This window comes from Physeter macrocephalus, unplaced genomic scaffold (assembly GCF_002837175.3).
Source record: "Physeter macrocephalus isolate SW-GA unplaced genomic scaffold, ASM283717v5 random_1275, whole genome shotgun sequence".
Lineage (NCBI taxonomy): Eukaryota > Metazoa > Chordata > Mammalia > Artiodactyla > Physeteridae > Physeter > Physeter macrocephalus.
In genome coordinates this window covers 1-25,000 of record NW_021146352.1, presented here as the reverse complement: position 1 = coordinate 25,000, position 25,000 = coordinate 1, and the positions used below count along the sequence as shown (strand labels likewise).

General features: G+C 59.1%; 2 protein-coding genes across 3 annotated transcripts; one reads left to right on the top strand and one right to left on the bottom strand.

Annotated features, from left to right (window-relative positions):
- The first annotated feature begins 2,279 nt into the window (after nucleotides 1-2,279).
- On the top strand, nucleotides 2,280-15,738 carry CHGA (chromogranin A). 2 transcript variants are annotated; one of them, XM_024131082.1, is made up of 8 exons: nucleotides 2,280-2,529; nucleotides 3,333-3,379; nucleotides 5,893-5,986; nucleotides 7,165-7,233; nucleotides 9,689-9,787; nucleotides 11,338-11,775; nucleotides 12,514-13,013; nucleotides 15,260-15,738. In XM_024131082.1, the coding sequence occupies exons 1-8, from the start codon at nucleotides 2,484-2,486 to the stop codon at nucleotides 15,341-15,343; spliced, it is 1,377 nt and encodes a 458-aa protein (XP_023986850.1). In that variant the 5' UTR covers nucleotides 2,280-2,483; the 3' UTR covers nucleotides 15,344-15,738. The 2 variants fall into 2 exon arrangements, with proteins under 2 accessions (XP_023986850.1, XP_023986851.1); XM_024131083.3 differs by having other exon boundaries at nucleotides 2,300-2,529; nucleotides 11,338-11,781.
- Nucleotides 15,739-19,257: 3,519 nt separating this feature from the next.
- LOC114485326 (inositol-tetrakisphosphate 1-kinase-like) lies at nucleotides 19,258-21,934 on the bottom strand. Its single transcript, XM_055083416.1, has one exon. It carries the CDS (start codon nucleotides 21,639-21,641, stop codon nucleotides 21,063-21,065), a length of 579 nt encoding a protein of 192 aa, XP_054939391.1. The 5' UTR covers nucleotides 21,642-21,934; the 3' UTR covers nucleotides 19,258-21,062.
- Between the last annotated feature and the right edge of the window lie 3,066 nt (nucleotides 21,935-25,000).

The following is a 25,000-nucleotide window of genomic DNA, read 5'->3' as shown; positions in this document are numbered from 1 at the left end:
GTTACTGGCCTCGTCACTTGTAAAGCCTAGTTTGGGAGATTTTTGCTGGATTTTTGGTTATGCTCAGCTTCACAGGGCAAACAGGATCAGGCTTCTGGAGAACTAGTGCTCCCGGGAAGGTGGCAGGCGCTCTGAAACTTCCCAGGAGAAAAATCCACTCAGCTTGGAAAGTGGTTCAACTTTCTCCACGGCAGTTGGGCAACGCACATCAAGGGTCTTAAAATGTCCATTTTCTTCGACTGAGGAGTTCACCTACTGTTATATGAAATGACATGGAAGCATTGCAAATGCTACAGAGGTTTGTGTACAAGGTTGTATGTTGCAAACCTTTGCACCACGTTCAGGATGACCCCACATCAGAAGGGCGCTTACGTTTTCAGGGTCTGGCTGAAGTTTTTCACTGGGAACTGTCCTTTACCAAAGGAGCCACCTCCACAAAGACTGTAGAACATACACTTTAAAATGATCAGTACTTCTCTCTGGGTTGTGTGAGTACAGGTGATGTTCTGTATTTCTGTGCATTTCCAAGTTTTTGAGACAGACTCCACGTTACTGTTCAGCTCTATTCTCCAGGCCGTTTTCCCTCTACCTCCTTACTATTCCTTGAACACGCCAGGCACATTCCTCCCTCTGGGCATTTGCACTTGTTGTCCCTCTGCCTGGAGCCCTCTGCCTCCGGACACATGCAACCCCCTCCCCCAGCAGCTTCAGGTGACTTGCTAAAATGTCACTTCCTTGGTGAGGCCACCTTAGATTCACCCTCTTTTTTTTTTTTTTTTTTTTTTTTTTGTGGTACGCGGGCCTCTCACTGCTGCGGCCTCTCCGGACGCGCAGGCTCAGCGGCCGTGGCTCAGGGGCCCAGCCGCTCCGCGGCATGTGGGATCCTCCCGGACCGGGGCACGAACCCGCGTCCCCTGCATCGGCAGGTGGACTCTCAACCACTGCGCCACCAAGGAAGCCCCACCCTCTTTAAACTATAACCCAACCCCTTCCCCCAGCATACCCATCCCCCTTCCCTGCTTCATTTTTGTCCATAGCACTTGTCCCCACCTGACATACCGTGCATACCTACAGCAGCTAAGTGCTGTCCTAAGCACATAGTAGGTGATTAACAAACAGTGGTTACATGAATGAATACCTGCATGAACAGGACCTTTTTAGTCTCTTCTGAGCTTCTGCCAACTTTTCCTTTAGGGGCGGGAGGTGGTAAGTAGCAGCAGCAGATGGGAGGGGACAGTTACAGGAAGAAGGAGGGGCTCTTGGACGATGCCAGCTGATGCCAAACTGTTACCCAGATACCCGCTTCACTATGACAGTGGGGTCAGGTGGCAAAGGGTGAGAGCAGTAATGTGGCCGGAGCATAAGGGCCTCAGGGCAGAGACAAACAAACCAGGAAACCAGCCTTACACGCAAACCATCCAGGTTTTGAGAACACTCAAGAGGAGGTGAGAGCTGTTCTCAAACACACAAATGGGTTATCAGCCACCAGAAGGTGATCCTAAGGGGCTGAACGAGGTCTAATGAGTACAAGCTACAAGGACCTCTATTTCGGTTTGATATCAAGAACTGTCCCCTACCCCTCCCTCCCCACCCCCCATGAGCGCTGTCCAACAATGGCCAAGGCCCAGGATTCACTCGTCTGTGGGTTGAACTTTCAATCAGTACATGTGACAGTTATCAGTTAAGGGCATTTACTCTGTCAGGTGCCCTGCTCAGGACTGTGAAAGCAATGAAGACTACATGTTATTCAAATAAATAAATGCATATTAGAAATCGTGTAAGCACAAAACTGGGTTGCCAGAGAGAGAGGCCTGATTCAGACAAGGGGTCAGGGACCTCTAGACGGCCTCCTAGATATCTGAGGGAGCCCTGAATGGTGAGAATGCCTCCAGCCAGTGGGATCGAGGAAGCAAGACCCCCTCAAGGGGGGCCCTCAGGAGCAAGGAGTGGTGCGCTAGAACTGGCAGGGAACTCAGCGCACTTTGGCGGCCCACGAGGTCCAGAGACTGGAGGTGACTTGCCCACGGACACACGGCAAGTCGATGGAGCCGTCGAGGGGTGGACGATCAGCTGAGTCCCCCATGCCACCTCCTGGAAGCCAGATATCCGCCTCGCTGCCTCACCCGACAGCTGGGTGAGGCGGTGGCCATCGGCAACAGTCTTGACGCTGTGGGTGGAGCGAACTGCGGCCAGACCCCCGGAGGGATGGGAAAAGAGGGTAGGGGCGGGTCCGATGACGTCATTTCCGGGGTCCGGGGTGTATATAAGTGGGGCGCGAGGGTGCCACTGCTGCAGTGCCCGAGCCCAGAGGGGAAAGGCGGTGGGCGGATCGACAGGCGGACGCGCACACAGAGACCTTGCGACCCCCATCCCCGCGCCTGTGTCGCCGGGGCCGCCCGGAGCGACCAGTCCAGCCACCCCTCGCACCAGTGCGCGCCGCGCCCGGCCCCAGACCGCCAGCTGCTCGGCGCCCCGGGTTCGCCATGCGCTCCGCCGCGGTCCTGGCGCTTCTACTCTGCGCCGGGCAAGGTGAGCGAGCGCGGGGCCTTGAGGGAGAGGGTCCCGGGCGCCCCTGCTTGCTCTTGCCCTGCCTGCCCTGAGGTTCGGGCACCGCGCCGCGCCGCGCGCTCCTCCATGCCTTCCCTCCGGCGCGGCGAGTTTTCAGCGCCACGGACAGCGCCTCGCCTCCCACCCGACCGCGCCAAGGGGCCCGGGAGCTGACCCCGCAGGCCTGCCTCTTTGGCTCGGACTCCCGACCCCGCGGGGCAGGGTCCCCTGACGTCCCCACCCCGTGTCTGGGCTGCTTCAGGGCCGGCGCCGGCTCTGCGTCGTGGCTGGCCAAGGTCATCGGGGTAGGTGGGAGGCCCGCCGCGGGCTCCCCACTCGCCTGCCTCCCCCTGCATCCTCCTCTGCTCCGTCTGTCTGCCCTTGACTTCTGCCTCCCCCGTCCCCTGTCACAGGCCTCTTCTTCCATCTCTTCCGCTCACCTCACCCTCTTTTCTGTCACCTCGGGGGTCTCTCTGCCTCTCCCTCATCCTCCCCCACCCCATCCCACTCAGCCACTGGCCTGTTTTCACAGCTCTTGTTTTCAGCTCACACACCCCGTCCAGAGCGCGAGCTTTCCCAAGGGGAAGGGTTAGGGCTCTCAGTGCAGCCTCTGGGAGCCGCCTCCGTGGGGGCAGCAGCTGGGGAAGGGAAATGAAATCAGTTCAGCGTCTCATTTGGGTGGAGGTGGTCTTAAGAGGGAGCGCGCCTGATGGAACCAGTCTGGAAGGACCGCGTCCTCCCCTCGGAGCGGAGGAGTGACCCCAGCCCTCTCTTCTTCTTCCTAGTCGTTGCCCTCCCTGTGAACAGCCCTATGAATAAAGGGGACGCTGAGGTAAGAAGGGGTGCGGGGATGCCCCGGCATGGGGGGCAGGAGCATAAAGCCAAGAGCCAGCACTGCGGCTGCTGAGCCTGGGGACAGCTTCGCCGAAAGAAGACATCAAAGTCTGCTAGATTTCCCTGCTCTCCTCCTGTGGGGCCTTCCCCGGCCTCCTCTGAGTTGGGTGTGCAGCCCGATGGGGCCCGTGTCTTACCCGCGGGGCCCAGGTGCCAGGCCCCCTGTCTTGAACACTCCGAATCTCACAGGCCCACCGCGGGCTGGCGGGGGTGACTTCTCTGAGGCTGTGGTTGTCCACCGACCTGCGGGAACAGTCTTCATCTGCCTGGCTCTGGCCTCCCGCTTTGCTCTTCCCCAGAGCCCTGCCAGCAACACCCGCCCCGTCCCCCAGTCACTAAAGCCCTGGCTGGCTCTCCCAAAGGGCCACAGGGAAAACACTCTTTTTTTTTTTTTTCTCTTTTTTTCGGTACGCGGGCCCCTCACTGTTGTGGCCTCTCCCGCTGCGGAGCACAGGCTCCGGACGCGCAGGCTCAGAGGCCACGGCTCACGGGCCCAGCCGCTCCGCGGCATGTGGGATCTTCCCGGACCGGGGCACGAACCCGTGTCCCCTGCATCGGCAGGCGGACTCTCAACCACTGTGCCACCAGGGAAGCTCGTGAAAACACTCCTGATCATGGCTCCTGCACCCAGGGTCCCAGCCAGTTGGGGCTGCTGGTGGAGGTCACCCAGGAAAGGGCCTTAGAAGACACTGGTGGGGGCTTCTGTGGCCAGCAAAAGACACTCTGTGTTGGGTGTATACTCGAAATTCATTCATGTCTGAGTTGGGGCTGTTTTTCCAGTCTCTGATGTTCACAGATACCTCCGCTTGGGAGTCAGAGAAATTTCTACTCCCTGCCTTTTCAGGAGCTGTTTTCTTCTATTCCAGAGAGGCTGTAGTTGAAACCCAAAACATCAAAGAGGTTTCAACCTCAGTTTGCTCATTTATATTTCCTATTCATTAGTTACAGACAGGCCTAAATTTAAACCTGTACCACTCATTGTAGCTGTGTGATGTTGGGAAGATTCCTTAACTTTTCTGAGCTTCCCCTTTTCCTGTCTATAATAATATTTCCTTTGAGGGGAGTTGTAAGGAATTGGAATCATGTGAAGTACCTGGCACATAGTTGGTCCTCAGTAAATAAGCATTTTTATTCCTAGAGCTTCCTTTCATGACCTCCCCATCACTCTTGCGACCCATACCCAATTCCTCTCTCCCAGAATCTGTCCTCATGGACTGGTGGTTATCTGATTTTCCCAGTGCAAGACTTTTGGTTGCAGGGAGATACAGGGTGCAGGCTATAAGCTCCTCCCTGCCAGGTCCCTTATGGGAGACGCTTTGTATTCAGCAGCCTGGGGTCAGAGACGCCGGAGCAGCTGGTGAATACCTGCATGCTTTAACCTAGGATGCCATGACTACCGTAGAGCCTGTTTGCCGGTTTGCCATCCTGGATCTTTGGCTGGGTTGCCTTGGCATCCCGTGGACACAGCCTCCCACCCCCTCACTCCCCACCAGTGTTGCCTGTTGCGTGTCTGATACCTCCTGCTCCTCTGCCCAACTCTAGGCAGCTGAAGCAGGTTGGGAGTCGTGAATCCCTCCCTGAGTGTGTGTGGCACTTCATGCATTATAGAGTATTTTCCCATCTGTGCCTCATCACCCTGGGAGGGGAGTTGGGAAGGTCTTCTCACTCCCATTTTACAAATGAGGAAATTGAGGCTCAGAGAGGTCAAGTCGCTTGCCCAAGATCACACAGCTAGGATATCACACTACAGTTGGCACCATCTTCAGATATCATTCACTTATTGGCTGCCTGATCATCCACAGCACCTTGCTGGGCACTAGATAAGACTTTCAGAGATATGGCTGCTGTCGGCCTGGAATGGACACCCAGATGTAGCAGATAGATGTGTGCCCACATCCAGCCAGGGTATTCACCTGGTGGGTGACTATGGAGCCAGACTGTGAGGCTGTCACTCCCTGCATGTGACAACACCGTGGATATCTAGAGCCAGTCTTCCAAGTCTTGTTTCCAGACAGGGTAGAGCCAGGAAAGGTCTTTGTTCTCCACTGGGTGGTCCAGAAAGGCTTCCTGGAGATAGCTGACCTTTTGGGCATCTGCAAGACTAAAGTGCTTTTGCAAGACACACCTCTAATGCCCAGGAGCAGCTTCCCCATCTTCAGAGAAACCCTTGGGATGAGAGGGTACAGGGTCCCCACCCTCACCTTAGAGGGCCTCCTGCCGGCCTGGTGATTGGAGTGCCTGGCGTTTGGTAAGCACTGTGTAAGGATTTTTGTTTTTAATTATTACTAGTGCTGTTACTAGGTAGCTAAGAAAGCAGAGCTGTGCCCCCGAGCTAGGCGGCCACGGACTCCTAAAGACGCAAGAGAATGTCCTTACGTCCTCCGTAGAAGTTCACCCGGGAGCTGAGCCCCATGCCCGAGCCAGCCCCGCCCCGCCCCGCTCTCTCCGCAGGTGATGAAGTGCACCGTGGAGGTCATTTCCGACACGCTCTCCACGCCCAGCCCCAAGCCCGTCAGCCGGCAGTGTTTCGAGACACTCCGAGGAGGTATGGGCCAGGCTTGGGGTGAGGGGCTGCTGCCTGCGGGGCTGGGGGGCAAGGACCTGGGTGTGTGGTTTGTGATGGAATTCCGTGATTTAATTCAGTACTCACTGACCGAGTGCCTGCCTTAGCCAGGCCTGTGCTGGCTGGTATAGAGAGATGAAGGGCTTACAGCCCCTGTGAGCCCACAATTCTGGGCAGAATAAAACCAGGGTTGGAACAGCCAGGCCGCCAGGATGGGAGCTCCCTGTGGACAGAGGCTGTGTGTGCTATATCCCCAGTGCCGAGAACAACCGCTGGCACCTGGTAGGTACCCTGTAGATGTATATGACGAATAAAAGAACACTGTGGGTGGGTGGACATGAGAAGGACAAAGCTTTCCAAGCAGGCAGTCAACGTTGGATAGATCCAACTGTAGCACTGGGATGGGGCTTTTTTTTTTTTTTTTTTTTTTTTGCGGTACGCGGGCCTCTCACTGTTGTGGCCTCTCCCGTTGCGGAGCACGGGCTCCCGTACGCGCAGGCTCGGCGGCCGTGGCTCACGGGCCCGGCCGCTCCGCGGCATGTGGGATCCTCCCGGACCGGGGCACGAACCCGCGTCCCCTGCATCGTCAGGCGGACTCTCAGCCACTGCGCCACCAGGGGAACCCCTTTTTTTGTGGCGGGCGTCGCTCACGGGCCCGGCCGCCCCGCGGCATGTGGGATCCTCCCGGACCGGGGCACGAACCCGCGTCCCCTGCATCGTTAGGCGGACTCTCAGCCACTGCGCCACCAGGGGAACCCCTTTTTTTGTGGGGGGGGGCTTTAAGGTAAAAGTTGAAAATCAGTAAGTAGAAAAATGAAAAAAGAGTACCCCAGGTGGCATGGACAACACAGGCAAAGGCATGGAGATGAGAAAACATGTTGTGCTTAGAGACACCCCTGCGTCACCTCAGGGGCTGCCATCTCTTGGTGAAGGTCTGGGTGCAGGGACTGTGGCTGACCTTTCTGATATAATAGCAAATGGAGAGACACCTTGGAAAGGAGGTCATTTCAGAAGTGTTATCTCAGGACCCAGTCTTGCCGCTGCCACCCAGGTTTTGAGTTTCCAGAATAAAGTCCTTGTGCCCAGCTGAAAATATTGATGGCAGTCTCTTTCTGGGCTGTTCTCTGGAAACCACCCGTAACGACTCTTTTTCATTGCAGATGAACGGATCCTCTCAATCCTGCGACATCAGAATTTGCTGAAAGAGCTCCAAGACCTCGCTCTCCAAGGTATTTTCCAACCGCTGCACGCGAATCTGAGTACATTCCAGTAACCGAGAGTCAGAAAATCATGGTGGAAGGTTGAGCAAGGTCTTGTTTCTGATACTCAGTTATTGCCTTTCAATTGTAGGGTGGCAAGGTGGGGTCCTCTGTGCCACCTGGTCCGGACTATAATTAATGTAATTAAAGAGATCAAGGCCCAAAAAGGTTGAGTGACTTGTCCAAGGTCACAGAGTAACTTAAGGACATCCCAAGACCAGATGCAGCTCTTCTAATACCCCATGGTCTCTGGAGTTCAGCCATTTTAGAGGGGACACTTGCAAGACTAGGTTGCAGAGAGGATCCCTTTTCTCTGTTAACGGAAAAGAAAACTGGTCTCCAGGAGAGAGGAGGGGCCCTTTGCCCTTGTGAGCTTCTGCTCAAGGGGGAGATGGGAGAAGCAGGGTCTTGCTTTTGCCCCAAAACACAGACCAGACTCTCAGTGTGCTTTCAGAGCGAGACACGGCTTTCTCCAAGAGGTTAAGAAAATCCACTGATGCTCTTGGGAATGGAGTGATTTTGCGAGGTAGTGAGCTCCTTGTCACGGAGGATGTTCGAGCGGAGCCTGGATAGGATGCTGGGAAGGAGGGTTAGGCTGATGTCATCCCACAGAGTTAGCTGCTCTGCCCAACCCCAGGCTCCATCTTGGGTTCATGTGAGGCACAGAGGCCTCCCTGGCAAATTGGAAACAATGGGTTCTGGCCCTGCATCTGCCCCAGGCTGACTCCCTGTGGGAAGTGGCTTTTATGTGGGGCAGGGCCATAGGCACCCTTGTGCCTCTCCCTGAGAATGGCCCTCAAGCATGAATCTTGCGTCTCCCTCCAAAGAAAGTGAGGGCCCATCTTTAGGGCTGGGCTTGTGTCTTGGATGGGGTAGGGTGGAGGGCATGAAGGCTGCTGGGGCTCAGGGAAGGCCCTCACTCTGAGGCTTCTGGGGCAGACTGGGCCACGTGTGAGAATGGAGAGGGATTTGGGGAGGTGGCAAGTGAAAATAACCACAGCAGGAGGGCTCCCTGAGACCCTCCCCAAGTTAGCGCGCCATTCTTTCTCTCACTCGCTCGTCCTCCTGGAAGACAAACATCCACTGCATATCGTTGCTAGGAGTGCAATATGATAATTTTTAAATTAAGTATTGAATGACTGACTTACTGCATTTAAATAATTAAATATAATGTCAGTGGAGACTACTATAGGGGATGTGTCCTGAAACATCTGTTTACACATATACACACACATATGTGTGTGTGTATCTAATATAAACAGTGTCCAATATACAGGTACATTATTATTCTCTATTAAAAGAGTATGGGGGCTTCCCTGGTGGCGCAGTGGTTGCGCGTCCGCCTGCCAATGCAGGGAGGCCGGGTTCGCGCCCCGGTTTGGGAGGATCCCGCGTGCCGCGGAGCGGCTGGGCCCGTGGGCCATGGCCGCTGAGCCTGCGCGTCCGGAGCCTGTGCTCCGCAGCGGGAGAGGCCACAGCGGTGTGAGGCCCGCGTACCACAAAAAAAAAAAAAAAAAAAAAGAGTATGGGATAGATCTGTATGTCTGTCCGTCCGTCCATCCATCCATCCATCCATCCATCCATCCATCCATCTATCCATCCATCCACTCATCCACCCACTCCCTCTTCTGTACTCTCATGTCTTCTGCACACCTCTATCCTAGCATTTACCATGCAGCAACCCTGTTTTATAGATGAGCAACCAGGTCTTGGATCGCCCAAGGTCACAGAGCAAGGAATTAACCAGGAAGTGTGAACCCCAGTCGGCCGGGGGCCAGATCTGGACATAGCCCCGGCCCACAGCCCCCATGTCAGCCTGCTCTGGCCACCCCAGAAATTCTCATCATGGGAAAAAATCAACACCAGCTGCAGAGTTGGCCTGGCCCGGGCCACCATCAAGAACCAGGGATGGGTGGAGACAGAGCAGACAGCATAGCCCGGGGCTGATGCAGGGAGAAGGCTCTCTGGTGCTGAGCCTGGGCTCAGATGCAGACAAGAGCTCAGGCCGGGCTTATGGGGTCCAGGGGGAACAGGGGCTGCCTGAATCAAGAGCCCCCATGAGGGGACAAGCAGTCACTATTACCTCCTGCTGCAGGGCCCCCTAGCCACCAGCCAGGTCCTGAGGGCCCTCCACTCTCTGCTTCTGCCCCTGGGGCCATCTGCGCCTTTATTGCTCCATGAGCCGGCAGGCAGGGCTTGTTCTTATTTTCTAGGTGAGAAATGGAGTCTGGAGAGGTGATGGGGCCGGGAGGGGGCAGCCAGCCCTTACCACCCCCCACCAGCTCCTGCCCCCTCAGTCTCTCACTGGGCAAGCCCAGAACATGATGTGCCCACTTTACAGATGAGGAAACAGAGGCCTTCCCTCTCAGAGACAAACATGCGGAGCTCAGACCAAATGGGACTTTTTTCTCCCTTTTTCATACAGGAGCCAAGGAGAGGGCACATCAGCAGAAGAAACACAGCAGTTATGAGGATGAACTCTCAGAGGTTCTTGAGAAGCAGAATGGCCAGGCCGAGCTGAAGGGTCAGTGCCGACCAGTCTGGCCGGAGACCAGGGGAGGGAGGATGAAAATAACAGTAGTTACGATAGGTCGAGGGTTCCTGGGAGTCAGAAGCCCCTCCCTTAGGCCCTGGAAGGTAGCTCATATTTCCTTCTCTTTACAAATGGGGAAACTGAGTCCCAGGGAGGTTGAAGTACCTTCCCAAGGCATAACTGGAGATGTGAATCTGGCTCTGTCTCACTCCAAAGCCCTTGATCGGTCCCATCTGCCCACTGCAGGGACTGACACTCTCGGGCAGGAAGTCTCTGGCCTGGCAGATGGGCAGCTTCGACTCTTCCCAGGGGCCACCGCAGCAGGGTCCCCACCCCCAGCGCCTGCCCTCCTGGGAATTAGTGGTGCCTTAGCATAGCCTAGTGGCAGCAGGATCCCAGAGGGGTAGGTTTGAAACACTAAATGAACCTGGATCATCTTTCTTGAAACCAGAGAGCTTTTAGGGGTCACGGATCATGGCTTAGGTCAAGGGGATGCTCTGTTACTCACCTTTCTGCCTAGAAACAGCCACACACTTGCCCCTGCAGCCCTGCTCTTTGCATGTGGAAGGTGAGTGAACAGGGCCAGTTCCTAAGAGCGGGGATCTCAGTGGTCTTCGGTCGGGGCTGAGAGGGGAAGCCTGCTGGTGTGGCCGAGGTGCCCTCGCATTGGCCAGGGCTGTCACCCTAGTGGCTGCTTGGGGCACAGCAGGGACTCCCACATTTTGGCTCCATGGAAATGAGTGTCTGGTTGACTCTGGATGTCTGCCATGGGCTGTAGGAGGGGAATAGTGTAGCGTTAATGGGGGTGGCAGCCACATGTCAGTGCAAAGAGCACCCGGTACTTGGCATTTGGAAGCTTGGGTTCGAGGCTCAGCACTGCTGACTGAGCACAGACAGGTCACCTTACCCTTCTGAGGATCGGTTTGAGTTTCTGTCAAATGGGCATGGGAGCTCTTCCACCTGGAGTCCTGGAGTCAAATGATGGAATGTACTTGGTAGTGTCTTGTTCAACAGTGATCATTCTAGCAGTGAGAGGGCTTTTTACTAGTTAGAAGCCTGTCTTCAAAGCAGCTACAAGAAAATACCTTTCAATGAAACCTGACAAACATTGAGGAATTGAGCACTTTCACAGGATGCTCAAGACAGAATACCTGCACAGAGGGGAGAATGAAGTTGCAGTAATGGTGCCTCTTACACAGAGAGGTTAAGGAACTTGCCCAAGATCACACAGCAATTCAACTGCTGTCTTCATTTTAAATTCAGGGCTCTATCTTCTGGGGTCATTTTCAAGGTCTTTTTAGAAAAAAAGAAAAATCACATCCTGCGTCGAGAGGTAGAATTACAGAGAAAGAAACATAATCCAGTTGTGCTCAGGTCAAACCCAGACATGGAGAGGGCAAGCCTAATTCTCTCATGGGTGTCTTGGGCTGGGCTTACCGGAAGCCAAGAGATACAGTGACTAAGATATGAAATTGGGCTCTGGGGAGATCCCACGTCCAGCCTGGTCCTCAGGGCCTGACTTTGCTCTGTTGTTTCTGTAGAGGGGACAGAAGAGGCGTCCTCCAAGGATGCTACGGAAAAAAGAGGAGATTCTAAAGAGGTGGAGAGGCATGGTGAAGATGCGGATGGAGCCAGGCCTCAGGCCACCCCAGAGCTTGGGCAGGGGTCCAAGGTTGAGGAGGACAACCAGGCCCCAGGGGAGGAGGAGGCCTCCTCCAATACCCACCCCCTAGCCAGCCTCTCCAGCCAGAAACACCCAGGCCCACAGGCCGAGGAGGACAGCGAGGGCCCCTCCCAGGGTCCAGTGGGCAGAGAGAAGGGCCTGAGTGCCGAGCAAGGGCAGCAGGCAAAGAGAGAAGAGGAGGAGGAGGAGGAGGAGGAGGAAGAGGCTGGAGAGAAGGCTGTCCCGGAGGAAGAAAGCCCCCCCACCGCAGCATTTAACCCCCACCCGAGCCTCGGCTACAAGGAGATGCAGAGGGGTGAGAGTATGTATGATGTCCGAGACATCAACAAATGTGTCGGGGAGAGGGGGATGGGACGGAGGGGGGTCCTCACCCATAATCTCATTCCACCTTCACAACAACCCTGAAAGGTAGGTATTATCTCCATTTGCCTGATGGGAAACCAAGGCTCAGAGAGGTTACGTAATTTGCCCACGGTCACACAGCTGATTTGTGTAAAAGCTGAGATTCCAACCCAGGCTCGTCTGACTCCAAAACCCTGCATCTCCCACTGTCCTACATAGCCCCTCCCCAGCCCCCCCACCCCCGGAGGGGAGAGGGACTTTGCACCGTGGGTGGGTGGGCTTTGGGAACAGAGGGACAGCGTGACCGGTGGGAACAGGCTGGTCTGGGGACCCCGTTAGCTTCACCCAGGGTTTAGGAAAGCCCCTGGCTCCTCGTGAGGCCCTGGTCAGGGTCTTTCCTCCCTCCCCAGCTGGGTGACCCCCAGGTCAGGGCTTCTGGGGTGAGAGGGCCGAAGGAAGAGGCAGGCTCTGGCCAACCCACCCCTCAGAGCTTTAGTGGGTCTTGTAAAGCATGGTGTCAAGATGGCTTTTCCCTCCAAATGGAATCCGTTGGGAGGGGCTGAGCTGGACCCCGCATACGGGGGTCTGTGGTCCCCACCGTGGCCGCAGAGGCGCCCCGGGGAGTGGCAGGGACCAGGGCAAGCGGCGGTCCCTCCCTCATTCCCCTGCTCGTGTCTACCACCTGCTCCAGGTTGGCCCGAGGCTCCGGCTGTGGATGGAGCCGGGAAGACTGGGGCCCAGGAGGCTCCGTCCGCCAAGGGGAAGGGCGAGCGGGAGCACTCCCAGCAGCAGCAGCAGGAGGAGGAGGAGGAGGAGCAGACGGCAGGGGCCCCGCAAGGCCTCTTCCGGGGCGGGAAGAGCGGGGAGCCGGGGCAGCAGGAGGAGGAGGAGCGGCTCTCCAAGGAGTGGGAGGGTGCCCAGCGATGGAGCAGCGTGGACCAGCTGGCCAAGGAGCTGACAGCCGAGAAGCGGCTGGAGGGGGAGGAGGAGGAGGAGGAGGACCCCGACCGTGCCATGAAGCTCTCCTTCCGGGCCCGGGGCTACGACTTCAGGGGGCCTGGGCTGCAGCTGCGACGAGGCTGGAGGCCATCCTCCCGGGAGGACAGCGTCGAGGCGGGCCTGCCCCTCCAGGTGCGTGGCTACCCGGAGGAGAAGAAAGAGGAGGAGGGCAGCGCCAACCGCAGACCAGAGGTTGGTATGGGGTGGGAGCCGGCCCTGGGCCAGGCCCCGGGAGCATGGGCCCAGCTGGGGGTCAGCTGCAACCAGACATGTGGCCCCTGCACCACTGAGGGGACACTGTCCCCCTTGGAGTCTGGGACTGGAGGGGCACTCAGACAGGGGGCTCTTGGGAAACTGGGAAGGGACAGGGGAAAGGGTGTGTCAGGCGGGGGGCGGGGCGCAAGTGAACCCCAGCTCATGGAGGGGGGCACTCAGGAAAGCTGGCGGACAGGAGACAGAAGCGTTCAGGTCAGCGCGCAGAAGCCGGGGAGCTGGTGAGTTAAGCCCGTTGCCAGAGGTGCTGGGCGGGGACTTTGTCCTGAAGGCAACAGGGAGCCTCTGCAGGTTTGGGAGCAGGGCAAGGGAGTGACTGGTGGAGCTTGGAGCTTTGGATGGAGAGAGCTTGGACGCTAAAAAGACCTGGCAGGGACTGGCCTGGGGAGGGCTACTTGCTGCCTGGGGGATCCAGGCTCAGGGCAGCATTGGCCTTGAGAGCTGGGAGGGCACAGCAGGAGGGGACACTGAGGCATCCTGGGAAGGCCCTACTGTTGGTCCAGCCATGTCCTCTCCTGGCCCCCGTGCAGCCCAACCACACCCTCCTCCCGGGTTCAGGCCCTGCCTCCCACCCCGATGGCAAAGGCAGCAGGGGCAGGGCCAGCTGGACCTCAGGGCCTGGTGGTGATGGGTGGGGAAGGCACGGACCTGTGCCAGAAGACCTGGGTCCTGTCTCCTAGCTGGGTGACCTTGGGCCAGTCACTCGCCTTCTCTGAGCCTCATCGGTTCCCCCATTTGTGAAATGGGGGTAAGAAGTCCTTTCTGCTCACCTCATTATCATGATCAGAATGCACGCGAGCTTTGACAACCTGGCCATGCCCAGGGCTACTTGGGAAGCTCAGTGGGGTGCAGGGACATGGTCCCATAGGAGGGGATGGGATGGGACTTTGGGGCAGGCTGGCGACACCACCCTGGGGCTGGAGGAGTCCTTGGGGGTCTTCAGGCCTCAGTGCCCAGGTGGGAATCGGGGCCTTATGGGGGGTGGGACATGTTCAAGGCTCTGGCCCCAGTGCTCTTCTCTGCCCACCCAGAAGAGGATGTGGTCCCTTCCTTGGGTCCCCAAGCCATTCTCTGGGCCTGGGACCAGGGTCCCAGCAGCCTGAGAGGAAGAAGCCTCCTTCTTGGGAGCTGGCGCTAAGAGAGGTCACCTGCCTATGTCTCCAAGGACTGAGGGGACGGGGCTCCAGGAAGCAGCAGCCTGCCCCCCACCCCTCCCCAAGGCCGGGCACCTTTGGTCGTTGCCTTCCCCACCCACAGAAGCTGGACAGAGCCAGGTGCCCCGGGGCACCCTCCAGCTTCCCTTCTCCACAGGTAGAGGGAAGCCTGGGCCCCGCAGGGCGGAGAAACGGGGACCCCTGAGTCCTGTGGACGGGACGGAGCAGGGACCCGTCCACTCAGCCCAAAGATCTTAGGAACGGCCCCAGAATCACAGAACTCCTGCCCGTGGGGGCTACTCCAAGATGGGGGCCTCTGGGGTCCCTGTTTCCATGGCAACCATCATCCTTCTGTTCTGACTGGGCCCCAGGTGGGTGCCCTCTGCTTGGCATCAGGCAGGGACCCCAGGAATACCACCCCTCTCGGGTCAAAGCTGGGGCGTGGCCTTCCCTGACTCCTGCTCTTGTGGGTGTCAGTCCCAGAGGGTCCCCTGCTGCCCTGGACCACCCTGGCAGCTGGAGCTTGGGGACCCAGTGACTGGGGCTGAGGATGCAAGCCCAGCCCCAGGCAGCTCTCACGTCCTGAAACCTGGGCCACAGACCGCTGACCCCTCAGGTAGGAAGGCCTGTGGCAGACGGGAAACCCAGGCACGGCCTCACCCGGGAGGCCATCGTCACAGTCTAGGCCTTGGGGTTGGGGCGCTGGAAGGAGCTCTGAAGGGCGCCAGAGGCTTCGTTGTCCACGTGCCTGCCCAGAGCCACTCAGGAGGCGGTGGGCCTGAATGAGTCTACCGGGGCACATTTCTGCACCCAGTGCGCCTCAGAGCAGCCCAGCAGGGTGGCATCACTGCCCCCGGGGAACAGATGAGGCCCTTGAGACTCAGAAAGGCAAAGCCACCCGTCCCAGGGCACACAGCTAACCCGGGCACAACCAGTCTGTCTGCACGCCCCATGCTGCTGGCCCAGGTTCCCTGGGCCAGTCCCCGTGGGACTCTTCACATTCTCTCCTAGGACCAGGAGCTGGAGAGCCTGTCGGCCATCGAGGCGGAGCTGGAGAAGGTGGCCCACGAGCTGCAGGGGCTGCGGCGGGGCTGAGGCGCCGGCTGGCCCCACCAGCCAGGGCCCCGAGGCACCCTGTGGTCCTGGCTCTGTTGTCCCCTTCGCAGGTCTTGGCCAGATGGCCTGGGCGCTGCTTCCGGTAGGGAGGCCGCCCCCAGCCTGCCCAAGCCCAAGCCACCCTGTTGCCCCTACGCTCCTTTCCTCCTGCGCCTGACCCCTGCCCCAGTGCGGCCCCCTGCAGGGCGGACCCCTGACTTTAAACCATTTTCCTCTCTCTGAACACGGGCAGCTTTCTCGAAGTTTCCCTTCCACCATTAGAGCCATTGGGCATAACTGCAATAACTTCTGACTTTTTGGTGAAAGCTGAGCACTCCTGACTCTAACATAGTCTGTACAAAATTTATCTAAGGATAAATAAATCTGCTCTGGGCTCTTTCCTGTTTCTTTGAACCTTCCCCCGCCTTGACTCCAAGTGGGGTAGGATGGACTGGATTTCAGGCAAAAGGACAAGGGGAGGTTCACTTCCCCTGGGGTGACTCTGGGCCACTTTCCAGCCAGGGGATCGTAGGCAAGTGACATTGCTGCTTGAAGCATCAGTTTCCTCGTCTGTAAAATGGTGCTGACACCTGCCCCAAAGCATGTGTGGGATTAAATAACACTCTTCCCCTACCTCCCAGCCACACATGAACTGGGCCGTGCAGGGACGGGGCCCGTTTGGGAAACAGCCTCTGTCCTCTCTCTGCTGGGTAGAAGCCCTGACAAGCCCCGGTTTAGTACCTGTCACCAAGGCCACAGGCCCCAGCCAGCTTTGGACTTCCTGACCTGGGCCTCTGAGCTGCAGGCCCCCCTCGGCATAAATCTGTCATCTCCTCTGACCTGATACGTGCACAGGACCCTGGGGCGTCTGAAGTTCTCGAACTTAATGGTTCGCTATATAGCATGGCAGTCATAGTCGCAGTTTTGAGAACGAGGAAACTGAGGCTCACGGGGTGAGATGACTCATCGAAGTCACAGGCAGGGGTGATGCCCAAAACATTTAACCACGGGGGCTGCAGGATTATGCAACCAGAACAGACAGGTTGGTGTGCCGGACCGGTGTGGACCGGCTGAATATCAGGGCCGATCATTCAGTCATTCAACAAACACCCGTGAGCAGCTGCCGTGGGCCCGGCAGGCCTGGGCAGACAGAAATGGCCCGGACAAGCCCTGACTTCAACAAACACACTGCCCAGAGAATGCGGGCCTGGAATCCCCAGCCTAGCTGTAGAGCTTGGACAAGCATTCCTGGTGCTCTCGGAGCCTCCTGTATAAAATGGGGACAATACTTAGGACCTCCTCACCATGCGAGGGTCTAGACAGCCTGCACCAGAAAGCCATTACGATGGCGATACAAGTCGCTTGAGGGGTCTTGGCAAGCCTGGGCCTCTCCTGAGTCTGGCGAGGGAGCTGCTGCTGCTGCTTATCCCCTGAAGCACAGAGGGACACCCTCCAAAGAGCTGGCGCCATAAGGTGCTTATTCACATGTTTCAAAGGGAGAGGTTTACACCCCATCCCCAGCGATTACCGAAATAACAAACACAACGCTAACTGTATTCCACTAGTCAGCTATCAGGACGCCCACCACCAAGACCGCTTAGCAAATAAAGAGACCACGGGACACCTTGTCCCTGAGATACCCCATCCCAGAGACGGGCCACCTGTGTTGTCATAAACACACGGGGCAGAAGTGCAACCAAGTCAAAAGAGGCAGGGGTTCTTGGTTTTGACAGAAGCCGTGATTTTACATACAGTACACATAGATGCATCTAAACATCATAGACATGTATGCACACAAATTCAGTACAAGCCAGCTTGGGGTTCTGGCAAACGTGGCTTATGAACGGGATTGAAACAAACATTCGTCACAAAGCACGGGTGTCAGCGCCGAAACTGGAACTGCCAACGTCTTGGTGAAATCACCGTGGGAGAAGCTTTTCGAAAGAGAAAGCAAGCTTCAAAGAAGTGGGATCCACACCCAGCCCCGGAATCCGAGGTTGGTCTGGCTGTGGGAAAGAGTCCCTCCAAGTCGCCAGGTCATGGGCAACTCTGGAAGCAGAGGGGACATGCAACCATTTCTGGAAAAGGCCCCAGGTGGTCTGGCTGGGGCCTGGTGGTCGGAACCAGAAGGAAAAGGGCCCGCACACACCGCACGAACCAGGGCGGTGTGTGCGGCATCAGGGCGTGGCCAGGCTCACCGAGGAGGCCAGAACCTTCGTCAAGGGTGGATGCACTCCTCTACCTCGTGATAAGAGACAGGAGACGCGCAGGGGCCGTGCTCCTTCAGGACGGCCAGCACGCCGCTCAAGGTCTCTGGAGCTCAGGGGCCCTTGAGCCGTGGCCTGGGAAGGGAGATGAGCTGTCGGGGATCCCACTGGGTGAAGGGTCAGTTTGTAGGGGGGAGAGGGGACGGCAGATGCAAACCCCAGGGACACCAGTGAAGCCATTCAACGGTTCTGTGTGGCCGGCGGCGTGCGAGTCCCTGAGCTGAGGACCAGTCTTCCAGCGAGGACAGGGCACCGCAGTGTCCCTCGGTCCTAGAGGGGACGCATGGCAGACAACAGATGCTCTTCCCAGTTGGCTTAAAGGACGCCTTCCTGCCAGGGTCCTACAACTTTCCATACAGCGCACCTGACAGTCCTCTGGGTAAAGAGGAATCCTTTCTCAAGATTGTTTTCTCCCTCACTGATGGCATTAACTCAGACAATGCCCCATATAAACTCCCCGGGGGCTCCAGCTGCGTCTGTCTCCTGCAGGTGATGCTGCAGGATCTCTGGTCCAGCCCGACCCAGCCCGTGCCGCAAACCCATGCTGCCAAGGGCAACCCCCCCGCCCCCAGGCTCTCGTGGGGAGGAGACATCCAGCTCCTATACTCAGTTGGGGCTTAGTGCTTGTGGAACCACATCATGATATAACCTGCAAGCAGAACCCGGCCCGCAGCCTCTGCTCCAGGCTGCCCAGGGCAGAGACCTTGCAAGTGACCCTCGGAACCTACCCAAGGCCTCAGGCAGAACGTGGCCCCGCCACTTGCTCCTGGAGCCCTTCGGCAGCCCCAGCCGCTGACCACCACCCAGATGCCGCAGGGCACGGCCCCCAACAGGCCCACCAACTGGCAAAACAGCTTGGGGAGGAGAGTCCCAACTGCCCCTGGGATGCCAGCAGGGCCGGCTCCAGGCACCACACGTGTACACCACAGCAGGCCCCCCCCCCCACGGGCCCTCGAAGGTGCTGAGACTGACCAGAGGCAGCAGCACCAAGCCCTGGGGAAGGAGAGACTGCAAAGGCTGAGGGCCTTGAGGGGCTCTGTCTTCCCCTGATGCGGAAGGCCCAGGGCCAGGGACACGGAGACCCAAGAGGAGACCGACTCCATGGCCGGTGTCCTGGGACCCGGTCAGCGTGCACCAGGTGACACTGAGGGTGGGGGTCGCTCGGTGAGGCCTCACTGCTGCTCACAACCCCCTCCCCGTCCACGCTCCCCGACGCGGCTCCCTCCGCCTGCAGAGACGGCCGCAGCGGCCCGGGGAGAGGCCCGCACACTCCCTAGAGCGCGGCCGGTCCCTTCCCCAGCACGGCGCAGCTCCTGGGCCTTTATGAAGCCTAACCCCGCCCCTCGGTTTCCCCACCCTGCTGGCCACCCCCATCGAGGCTGGTGGAAAGTGCCACGTCACTGCAAAACAGTTACTTGCTATCTGGGCCCTGGACGCTAACACGTGAGACCCGGAGGGGAGGCATCGATTAAACAGGACACGACGTGGCCAGGGACCCCGCCTGGCACCGGGTCACCCTGCACTCCCGACCTGTCCTGACTCGGATCGGGACTGGAATTTTACTCAAAAAGGTAAAGCTGTTTTATTAAAAGACTGGAGGAGGGCATAAGCTTTTAGTAACATTTTGTAAACACGTGTGAAATGCAGTTTGATTTCAGTAGTTTATTTTGGAGACAAAGCAGTGCAAGAGGCCGGCCACGCTTTCCTGCTCCCCCGGCGCTTGGGGTTAGGCTAGGAAAGGCGACGTACAGACATTATAATCAGGGTTCAACACTCAAGTCGTGTAAACACGGTGGTCGGAGGGCCCGTGGTTTCTAGGACAGCTGGGCAGTTCTGACGGCAGCCGCCCCCGACCCCAGCCCTTCCTTTCCCAAAGTGGGCGACCGCCACGTCCCTGCTGACCAGGCCTGAAGGTGTCTCTGAGCGCCCAGCTCGGCAGCCGCTCTCAGTCCATCCTCCCTGGACCACGCAGGATGGCCCAGAGGCCTGTTCCTCTTCCTCAAGAGGGACTGATAGCTGAAGACACAAGGCCATGCTCAGGGGGTCCTATGCATCCCGCCGGATGGTCACACCGCCCGAGGACTGACAAAGGCCCTCACTGATCCCCTTCTCTGCGAAGGGGGCTGCCGGCCTGCCCGGACCTCGGGATTGGACTGATCAGCTGGTGGTCTGTCTGCTGCCATCAGGGGCTGGGGTGACTCTAATAGGAGAAGCGGGTGATGTGCTCTCTCACCTCTGGGGCTGCAAGCCCCCTCGCACCTGGCTGGCTTAGTGCTGGGGGCTGGCAGTGAGCATGAAAGGGGTGGATCAGGCCTTCTGGGCAGGTGTGGAGCAATGCGCAGCCTCCCCCTGCCTGGGGGGAGAGCCCCAAATCGCCTCGATGCCAAGGAGACGCTCATCTGGGTTGACGTCACGGAGACACAGGCTGCACTGTAGGGGCTAGGGCGTCAAGCCTGCCCTTGAGTTCCCTGCTCATGACTGCCCGGCGACTCTTGGAATGATTGGCCCAAAGTCACAGCACAAATCCTTGGCACAAGCGAGATCAGCCCAGAGTTTTCCAACCAGGCAGGCTCCTCCCGGGTCCAGGGAGCAGCGGCGCTTGGTCAGGGAAGGAGGCCCCGTTGCAGGGCTGCGTGGGACACGAGCTGACGGGCCTAGTGGACTCCAGGGAGCTGGACGTGGAGAGAGGCAGCCGACCCAGGGCTGTGGCCTTCCCAGGGAAGCCTCCTCCTCCTCTGCTTTCGTGAGCGGGCAGCTGGTGGACCACGGCCCAGACTCCCTGCGTGGAATCCCCGAGGAAATGGTAGCTGGGGCCTCCTGCTTCCCCTGGCTCCTGCTTTCGAGAGGGGCAGCTGCGCACCGGATGGGGCTTGAAGCCAGCGGTAAGAGAAACGGGGCCGGGCCTGGCGCGGCGGCTTGGAGAGAAGAGAGACGGGCAACCGTTTGCTGGCTCTGCTCAGCCGCCGACAGCCTGACCAGGGATGGCCTGCTCCAGGGTCCCCGAGGCCTGGGCCACAGCAGCCATTGAGAAGAACAGACGTGGACGTGCTCAGGCACTCACACACGCACGGCGGCCACGCACACGCACGCACACCCACGCACACCCACGCACACGCACGCATGCACACCCCACCTCACATTCAGACCTAGTGTTGAAAACACAAGCGTGTGTAAACTCAGTGGAGAGATCTGCACAGCAGGAATCAGGCGGGATTGTCCCTCTTCCGCGAGGCTGGACCACTTGGGGTTCTCTTCCGTCCCCACCCCCACCCCTCATGTAGATCATGACATCAGAGAATCAGGTTAAAAATTAAAAAAAAAAAAAAAAAAAAAAAGGAGAAGGAGAATCAGATCCTTGGGAATTCTTAGTAGTAGCGTCACCGTCGGGAGCTGCTCGCCCAGCGTGTGTGTTCTGCAGCCCGCACCGCCCCTCAGGGTCCCGGGCCCCGTGGCTACTGGGAGGAGGCCTTGGTGGCCAGCGAGGCCACGCAGTGCTGCTGGAAGCTGGGCGACACGGCGGCGGTGCAGCCGAGTCTCTGGTGCGGCAGCTTGGAGGTGCTGCCCGCGCCCACGCCGCCCACGTCGGCCTCGGCCGTCCAGGGCGGCTCCTGGCCCATCATGCTGCTGCAGCAGCCGGGGCTGGCGCTGCACGTCCGCTCGGCCGCCAGGCCGCCCGCCTGCTCCGCCAGGAGCCTGCTGTGCCTCAGCGGGGCCACGTCCCCCATGCCTGCCGCGGCCGCGCTCTGGCCCTGCAGCACGGTGGTGATGTGGTTCAGGAGGTCCGCGAAGAACTCGCTCACGCCCTCGTAGCCTGGGGGTGGGAGAGACAGACAGCACGCTGAGCCAGGTGGGCGCGGGGGGCGCGAAGGGGCTCCCGGACCCACGAGGGCTGGTCGAGCGCGCACAGCCTGGACTCCAAGCCCGGTGCGTGCGGCCCCAAGGGGCCAGTCCTTGCATCCGGCTGCCCCCGGAGGGTGAGAAGCCGCTGAGAAAGCGCCCTGTCCCTGCTGAGCACAGCTTCGGCATCTCATTTAATCACTCCCCTCCCCGCGTGGTCTGATGCCATCATGCGGGAGAGGTGGAGTGGCCAGAGGTGGCAGGACAGAAGGCCCGCTCCTCCAGCTCTGAATCAGAAACACCCCTCCCCCCTCCACGTGGCCCAGCTCCAGCTTCCCTGTGTGTAAACTGAGGATGGGGGAAGGGGGGCTCCTGTGGGCAGGACTGGGAGGGGCTGGAACGTGGGTGAGGCCTGATCAACAGCAGCTGCTCCTGGAACTGAGTCCATTTCCCTCTCACCCCCAAAGTATCAACACCTGCAAGGAGGCCCGCCATGCTGCGTACTCTGTGCAGCAAAGCCAAGGGATGGAGACTGGGCACCCCCCAACAAGGCCACCACACTAACACCGCTTCCCGAACAAGCGGGCCCAGATCTCCTGAACAGAAACCGCCGGTACCCACCTGGGGCCTGCGTTTCCCATCACAGATGCAATTGCGAATGTCAGCAAACAGTCCTCGGAGCCACCCATCAAGCAAATTTCGGATCTAGCTCGAGGATTTTGCTGACTTCTGAAAGCTGCTTCGAAAGAAATTCGACACGGGGTGGGGGCCCCCGCCCCCGCCTGCCTGAACCAATTTGCAGGGATGAGAACCGGGCACACAGCTGCAAGAACGATGATCGGGACAGGAAGCAGGTCCCCAAAATGGGACAGTGTGCCTGCATCGGGAGGGGGCCCAGGTACCACCCCGTGCCCCGGGATGTGACGCCATCGCTGACACCAGGCCTGGTGCTGAGAGGTACTGACCCCTTGCACGTCCTCTGGGACCGTCTTCACAGCCGTTGGCACGAGCTGCAGGAGAATGAAGGTTCGGACTTGGGCAGGTGCGTTAGCTCGTACAGAAAAGGCTGCCCAGGGGCCAGGCAGATGGGGCTGCCTCACTGTCCATGCTCTTATGTGTCCAGCAAACAGTGCTGTGGTTTTGAGGGAGCCCGAGGCTGAGAGGGGCAAGCAGAGGTGCCCAGAGTAAAAACAAAACTGGGTATATACTGGCATGCACAGCACTTGCCCTGCCCAACACTCCCTCACTTGATCACAGCAACCCTCTGTCCCCATTTTCCAGATGAGGAAATGGAGGCACAGAGTTAAGTAACCAGCCCCAAACACCAAAAGAGCCATCAGCAGGTGGACACGTGTTCACTGTGACGGTGGGTATGGTGACAATGTCCATGGCTGGCGTTCATCCAGGCTCACCAAGTGCTGGCCCCCCGCTACATGCTTCACATTCCTTGCTCGTGGCATCCTTAGAGCCCCCGGGGAGTGGGACCTGAGGGTTATCTCCATTTTACAGATGAGGACACACAGCTCTACGTAGCAGCACTGGGATCTGAACCAGGCCCTTTGGTGCCACCCGTGCCTTGAATACATGTGGTGCTGGGTGCCCTGCTCTAGGACTGGGGGCTTCCTCGGCCCTGGGGCTGGGGGTGAAGGGCAGGGCAGTCACGGGCCATCGGCAGACGTGCTGCTGGGTTTCCAGGGCAGAGACGCAAGCAGGGGAGAAGAGCTGAGATCCGCTGACCGGCCACCAAGGAACATACACTGTTCCCTCAGCAACAGCTCTGCCGTCCCCAGACGAGGCCCGGCCCACGGCTCCATGCAGCCTGCGGAGGGTGGACTGAGGCGTGAAGGAGCGCTGCAGGGCAGGCACTGAGCACACGCCATCTCCTCTGCCAGGAGGGGAGCAGTGCTCCCGGGGCGCACGAGCGAACACCCAGGCTGCCCCATCAGGAGGTTCGCCTCAGCAGATGGTGCGGGCAGAAGGACCTGAACCCACGGCTCAAGCTAAGAAGCAGGCAGCCTCAGGTCAGGGGCCCGGGGCCCAGGCCCAGCCCCACACCTGGCAGCCACGTGACCTTGGACGCGTCACCCAGCCCCAAGGCTCCACGTGCCCGGCAGTACATGGAGATCCTGATGGTCCCCTGCATGCTGTGCGGTTGTGAGGATGAAATGAAACCCTGGGGGTAAAGGTCCCCAGGCAGGCTGGGCACCACTGGCGGCCACTGCTGTCACCACTGCCCAGAGCCCAGCACACAGGCTGTCTGGCGGGGCTGCTACCGGACACCCATGGCCCAAGGCACAGGGTGAGGGGGCCCAGGACCAGGAGCACTCCAGATCCAGGCCCGTAAACCAAGCAGGGAGAGAGCGGGGCCCCAGGCGGCCGTCTCCCGGACACCGCCTCCTCTGGGGCCCCAAGCCCCACGCGCTCCCGGGGCCTAACTCAGCACCGGGCTCCCTCACAGTCTCCTCGGGGCTCAGCTCCATCACTCAGGCTTGGCCCGCCGGGGGCCTCCTCTTGGCTTCCCCCGTCCACGCTGGCTCACAGTGGCCGTCCCTTCTCTGAACACCCGGGACGCCCTCAGAATGCCGGGCCCGAGTCACACAGGTGCTGGCTGGGCGGGGCCAACTCAGGACCCAGCACAAATCCGCAGCTCAGTTGCAGAGTTCCTCGCCACCCACCCCCGGCCCGATCCTTCTAGAACCTCCACCCCACCAGCCGGGCATTGCCCTGCCTGGTCCCCCCAATCCACTGACACAGCCACCTTTTCGCTGTCGTTCCCTCCACATCCTCCCTGATTTAGATCCTCTGATTTATTATAATTGATCCCCGGATGCAGCCTCAATTCCCCTGTGCTCTCTCATTCCATCACCCTCGCTCATCAAAAACCCACCTCTCCATCCAGGCTGTACCCACGGTGACTACAGAAAAATAGGCCATTGTCCCAAAGGGTCTCAATTTCTATTCACGAACACAGACCTCAGATGGCCGCGCCACCTTGCTCAGAGTGAACGGCCACACGGTGGGCTCCCCTCTGACCTCTGACCTCCCTGCTGCACGACGCCTCGGGCCACAGGCGCCCCTCCGCAGGCCCTGCCCGGGATCCTTAGGGGTGGCTCCCTCCCTTCTTGCCAGGCCCTGCTCCCACTCCCGCTTCACAGAGGAGCCCCTGGCACCCCCGTCCCCCGAGGGCAGGGCCTCGCCACCCCGCACTGTCTGCAGCAGCTGGGGAACGCAGTGGGCCTTCGACAAACTGCATGACGGAGACAGGAGGGGCCTCCCCCGAAGCTGGGTTTCCCTGGCTGTGAGTGGTGGTGCTGGCCGGGCCCGGCCCGCGTGCTCTCAGTGCAGGGGACACGCATCAAGCACCCAGCCTGGTGCCCCACGAGTGCTCCCCAAGCATGGGGGCGCTTCCTGCTCCCTGCGGACGCCCACTGCGCAGTGCCCCCCTGCACGCAGGGCTCTCACGTGAGAGGCTAGCCTCCCCGAGGGTGGGAATCGCTTCCTCTCTGCATATCCACTGAGCAGTGACGATGGCTCTCCCTCCAGGGCAGGTGCT

Coding starts and splice junctions, on each gene's coding strand:
- CHGA (XM_024131083.3), top strand. CDS start 2,484: ATGCGCTCCGCCGCGGTCCTGGCGCTTCTACTCTGCGCCGGGCAAG. Junction 3,380..5,892: donor TGAATAAAGGGGACGCTGAG/GTAAGAAGGGGT, acceptor CTCTCTCCGCAG/GTGATGAAGTGCACCGTGGA. Junction 11,782..12,513: donor GGAGATGCAGAGGGGTGAGA/GTATGTATGATG, acceptor CACCTGCTCCAG/GTTGGCCCGAGGCTCCGGCT.
- LOC114485326 (XM_055083416.1), bottom strand. CDS start 21,641: ATGAGATGCCGAAGCTGTGCTCAGCAGGGACAGGGCGCTTTCTCAGCG.